The 6000-nt window shown below is 39.5% G+C and overlaps 1 protein-coding gene across 10 annotated transcripts in view; it reads left to right on the plus strand.

The window, feature by feature from the left end:
* LOC127351306 (A-kinase anchor protein 13) overlaps nt 1-5736 on the plus strand; it is a 99429-nt gene extending 93693 nt beyond the window's left edge. For 7 of the 10 annotated variants that reach the window (XM_051378652.1, XM_051378648.1, XM_051378656.1 and 4 more), the window contains 3 exons: nt 206-389; nt 835-1132; nt 2743-5736. In XM_051378652.1, coding sequence (XP_051234612.1) covers nt 206-389; nt 835-1132; nt 2743-2792 — 532 coding nt within the window. In that variant the 3' untranslated portion in view covers nt 2793-5736. The remainder of the gene's footprint in view (nt 1-205; nt 390-834; nt 1133-2742) is intronic. The other 3 variants (XM_051378651.1, XM_051378655.1, XM_051378657.1) reach the window with 1 other exon arrangement.
* Nucleotides 5737-6000: the final 264 nt, after the last annotated feature.

The following is a 6000-nucleotide window of genomic DNA, read 5'->3' on the forward strand; positions in this document are numbered from 1 at the left end:
CTTTTATTCAAAGGGTTTTTAAATATAGTTTTCTGTCTTCTAGAAAACAAATCGTTTTTATTCATTCAGCCTCAGATAATGGAGCTCAGACTTGTAATATTAATCTACACAATGATGGACTAACCTCCTTTTCAGTTTCTGAAAACACAACATATCTTTGTGCTGTAACGTTTCAATAAATCCATCAATGCACGTCCCAACCACTGCAGGAGGAAGAGGTCCTGAAGCAGCACAAGGAGCTGGAGGAACAGAAGCGTGAGCTGCAGAGTAAGAAGGAAGAGTACCAGAAAGACCTGGAGAGGCTGAGAGATGCCCAGAGGAAGCTGGAGAGGGACAGAGAGGCTGTGCAGCGGCAGCTCGACAAGATGCAGGAGGTCCGCATGGCTGAGGTGAGCGGGGACACTTTAAAAATCATAAAAACGATGATAACATGATCTGTTGCTCCTCCGCTACAGGGGCACACTCAATGAGCTCAGAGGTAGTCTGTGCTCAATGACACTTCAGCAAGGTTGGTGTTTATGGATTCTTGCATTGTAAGCTTGAACCTGGGTCCTCTTGAAAGAGAATTCCAAAAAGCTCTTGGCAACCTAATAACCAGCAAACAGTGCTGCATCGTAATCCAAACGGCAGAGTCATATTTGCAGCTTTTTATGCCGAAATCCTGTATATGTTAAGTTCATTTTACATCATTGAACCCTTTCCTGGAAACATTTATGCTAATCTTTTATTCACAATAAGCTGCAAAGCCATTCAAATATGGACCTTTCATACATATTGGCTCACAGATGTAGATAACAGCTGCACATGTTTCTTACCTCCCTCCTTTACCTCCAGAGGACTCCCTCTACAACGTCGGATGAATTCCAGTTCCCCGGCAGCTCCCAGTCTCTGGAGCTGGACCCGCTGGAGCTCTCCTCTTCCTCCTCCTCCTCCCTGTCGAGACTGCAGCCCCAGCGGTCTAAGCCTAAAGGAAAAGGCCTCAATCCCTTTACCTCATCCTCCACCAACCTCAAGGGCAGCGACGCCAACAACCAGCTCTCGAAGAGCCTGCTGCAGCTGGCCAAGAACAAGAGCAAAGAGGGGAAGGAAAAGAAGAAGAAGAAGGGCAAAGGAGGGAACGCACAGACTGCAGGTAGGGAATGGTGAACAAGAAGGTGGATGGATTTACATTTTAGTTTAGTTTAATCATTCAGTGAGTCAGCAGGTCTGAATTGAGTGTTTTTGTACTTCAGATTAGATGACATTTGGTTTTTGAGGAAGATAAAAAGGGATAGGAGGACATTATTGGACAGAAAAATAGATGAATACACCAAACCCTAAGCTGTTTTCAAAAACGACTAATTTAACCATGTTTGAGCGTAACGTTTCAAGAAGTGCATGCTGGGTAGACTAACCCATTGTAGATATAGTATCAGGCAAGACCAGGGGTGTGAACAGAGGTACGTATTTAGGGCCACTCAGCGTCTCTCAGGGTTGTTCCCAGTCATACCAGCCAAAACATGATGAGTGGCAACAAAATGTTATAGATGTTAAGATATTGCCTATAAAAACATTTGAATATGGATGATACTGTAGAAATTAATTAATTCTAATTATATGAATGTAAAGACCTAGCATACTCAGCAAAAACAAATATTGCTGTTACATAATTATTCAGCTGATAGTGAAGCAGTATGAAAACATTATGCCTCATTCACACATCTTAATGTTTTACATGTGGATTAAGTTCGGATCCATGCAAGAGTGTGCAAGAAACCCCAAGAAAGTTTCATGTTTTATTTCATGACAGAACATATAGAAACCTGGTATTTTCAATAAACCATCTGTATTGAATCAACATGAGACACAGTGGTGCTGTGTGAAATGAGTCTGAATGAAGCTGACGTACTTTAAAGAAATGTTGCTTTGCAAGTTTCAGTTTGCATCCTACCGCCTCTTCATCTTCTCTGTCTCCTTCATCTCGTAGTGACTGCAGCCACAGTCCACTGTGCTGTACTTTTTCCCCGAGCAGGTCACTCATTGTAATGTGCTGCAGTCTCTGCTGGGTCCTAGCATCAGCCATTTTCATGTCGTACTATATACTAGTCTTTATAGTATAACGTTTATGTATTGAGTATACAAACAATCAACATACTTGCATACCATTTTATGCTAACAGGACATAACAAAACAACAGATGAATGCCAGTTCAACTTCAACATCATAAACAAAAATCAAGGGTTTTTTGGTATGCATAGTTCGTACTTTTTTGTCACTTTGAGCACTCTACATACTTGAAACCTGCTTAGTATGTGCTAAGAATTTGGGACACAGCTTAGATTTTGTCTTTGCATTATTAAATTACTAGAAACGTTTTTTTAGGGAGAGCTTTAACAGCCTTAAGTTGGTGTGGAGATGCCTCTGGGTTGGTTCTGAAAAATATTGCAAAGTTCTTTATAGTGAAGTTTTTGAAAATGTTTCTGGGAGTCTCCCTGTGTTTGTAGAACAGCAGCACAATGAACACAATAATACATACACAGTACAGCCTGCATACAAAATACCCTTTATGAAAATGCTCAGTAAAGCGGCTTCTATGACCAACGGCACGCTGCACTGTGCTAAAGTTTGATCAGTGCAAAGCCGGGTAGTGATGCTCACTAACTTCTCCTGGAGTTACAACACATTTGCAAGAAAAAAATCCTCTTACAGGAAGAATCCTCTCTTGTTACACTGACACTGACTCCATTCTTCTCCTCCCTCCAGACCCCCAGCACCTCCCAGAATCTCCTCTGGATGGTGAGATCTACTGCTAAGAAAAGTGGCCACCTCTTCCTCATCATCAACCCATCACAGCCGTTGTGACATCCAGAGGAATGTGTTACTGCCAAGTAGTAATACATCCATCTTACATACATAATACTGCAGTGTACTACCAGGCTTTTTGGCAGCATTAAAATCACCTTGAAAGGACTTTTAGTTGGCATCATAATGTAACATTACAAGCAAGAAAAAGACAGAACATGTTTTTTCTTGCATTTTTAAATTAAGTTAGTTTCTGGAAAGTCAAATATTTTAGGCATGCATATTTGAAATACAATCATAGGCAACATGGAATAGCAGTATATTTTACCCTGTCTCCCTTTCCAAAGACTCCATGGTTACATGACAGAGGATTAATTTCTTCATTTTGAAGAATCATAAATTTGAGATTGAGTATCAAATTGAAAGCATTTCAAAGTCGATTGCCTCACAAGCTCTGCCAAGTATGTCACAGGCTTCACAGCGTCTCTGTTTCTGTTTGTTACGGGCCCAACTAGCCCCTTTTCCAACAGTCCGTCCTGTCATTAAGTTCCACACCAACTGGCTGTTATGTTCATTTACAGAAGCCTTTTCCATGTGACTCAATCCACACGCATACAAGGACACAGACTTCCCCAAAATTCCACTTGGAAACCGATATGACTGTCAACAAGCTCCATGTGGCACTGAAAGCTCCTCACTCCTAATTATCTTCATTGATAATTAATAGAAGGCTGAAACCACAGAGGAAAATGTGTCCCGTGTTTTCAGTGTTTGCTTCAGTGTTTCGTTCCACTTTAAAAGGAAATTGCTGCCTGACATTCCTTTACTCACTATTTGAAAAGCAGATGTGATTACGTCCCACTAATTTTGCTTCCAGTTTGTAAGCAAAATGGAATTGGCACGATACCTTCAGTAATCCTCTGTAACGACTTTGTGACATTAAATCATGAACCTTGGCTGGGTTTGAATATATTTAAAGTATCTAAATCTCCATTTTGGAGTGGGACTCTTCGGATGTGCGTGTCTATTTTCCAGACTCAACAGTAAAGAAAGGATTGAGACGTATCTCCCTGTGTCTAATGGCTCAATTCATATCCTTTAGTGTGTTTTAGAGCCTTAATATTATATGATATTAGCTTGATCCTCACTTTATCTGCCTGTCAATGGGCTTTTATGCAGCCCTCATCTTTCATCTGAGTGATGACGAGCAGGGCTTTCCTTCGTTTTTTAATTGCATGTAACTCTGCAGGTAGCATACTAATGGCTTCTGTCTGTTAAAGAGTACAACTTTCTCTTTGAACCTCCCTCTTTCAGTTCTGATAATAGACTCAGTAGATGGTTTTAGGAAATGGGGGCTGTTAATTTAGGGACAAAGCAGCTGGTTAGAGGAAATGAGAAAGGACATTAATTAAAAAACACCAAATGATGTTATCTGACTAAACTTTAATGACTAAACCTGCTCAGCAGGTATCGCCTGAGTCTCTGATCATTTCAAATTAATCAACACTCATCAGTGTTGTTAAGCACTTTGGTCCTGATATGTTGATGCATTTCTTTTGTTATCAGTGTGAGATATCAATCAAGGAGATCTTTGTATTCTGTGGAACTTTTTAATCGAGGGCACTGACAATGATCCAAAGTGAGATAATGTGTTAAAGGACATAAAAGATGCTGCGGTTCCATTTTATTAGTGTTTAAAATGGTAAAAAAAAAATTGGGTTGGTAGCTTTTATGTAATGTTTCTAAGGTGACCTGTCTTAATTTTTAAGCCTGTGTTTTAGCCCCGCTGAGCCCAAATTAGGGGCCACACAACTACCTGCTGGACAGGTAGGAAGTGAAAATAGAGTTAAAAGTAAAATAAACCACCTTTTCCAGTGAATTACAGAGCAGCGCCACTGAACTGCTTTCTTGCTGCCTCTTTTGTCTCGTCTTTAAGTGCTTGTTTGTTAACTTGCCGTCTGTGTTGAGGATTTGACTTCATGTCCAGGCTGGTTTATTATAGTGTGTCTTCTAAGAGGCTTACAGGCCCAGCCAATTAGTTGCTTCATGTCTTTTGTTTATGGCTTTGGTGTAATCCAGTCAAAGAAACAGAGGAATGGGCTTTTTTCCACCTGTCCCTTTAGATGTGTTTTGACCACTAGGGAGCACTGCACCTATGACTAAATTAATTCCCTCTCTCACACAACAATAACCAGAAAAGTATGAAACTATTTTTTTTAATTTCTTTTTAAATATATATATATATATATATATATATATATATATATATATATTCTCCCTGCTGTGAGAAATTGACATATTTTTCTCAGCAGGTCATTGGCGTACAGAGATAATGTGATGTGCGTGGGCTCTCACACTCTGTGACATTTTCCCCACGGCATTTGTAATTGACTGAAGAAACAAATAAGTTGTCAGAGATTGTAATTGGTTATTCAGTGAAACCAGTCAGCAGCAGCTTTAATATGAAAAAAGACGGTCTAGCGGTTTGGAGGGAGCGACCGGGCAGAACCACAAACCTCTCTCTGTAAGGGACAATCAGCAGACGCAAGTCAGGAAAATGAACTCCCTCCCCGATGATGATAGGCCTGTCCACAAGACGAGTGTGTCCATCAGGTGAACCCTGCGTAGCCTTAAATCTTAATGATAAAATGCACTAGAGTAGAACCCAGCATCTTCTCAGGAGAGAGAGGAGAGCTTTTATACCTCTGCTTTCAAACGAAGGAAATGTTTGTACTATAAAAGTGGTACAGGATAGTTTAATTCCCAACAATGTAAAAAAAAAGGGCAAAGACAAATGTAAATATGATTTATGTATAAAACAAATCAAATGTAAAAAAAATTGTGTTTGTGATTTATTGCAACATTTTGTAAGAATGTTTTATTTATGTTTTATTCTCACCCTTTGGGTGATGTAAAGTCACATTTCTCTCATAATAAAAAAAAAATCATAATGGACATTTTGAGTGTTGGTTGTTTATTTGCTGTTATCATTTGTCTCCAATAAATTAAAGACAAACATATTTTATTATATTGAGTGTTGCATTACAGTTAGTGCAACATGGATATCTGCTCCATGCATGCTCAACCTGATGATTTATTAGCCCTGGTATATATTTTATTCTAACACACATACTTGCCTATACCAGTGCTCACATCATACAAAGTACTGCCAAACATTTTGTTACTAAAACACATCACGTGTTGCACAGCTTCTCTTCA

This window comes from Dicentrarchus labrax, unplaced genomic scaffold (assembly GCF_905237075.1).
Source record: "Dicentrarchus labrax unplaced genomic scaffold, dlabrax2021, whole genome shotgun sequence".
NCBI classification, from domain to species: domain Eukaryota; kingdom Metazoa; phylum Chordata; class Actinopteri; family Moronidae; genus Dicentrarchus; species Dicentrarchus labrax.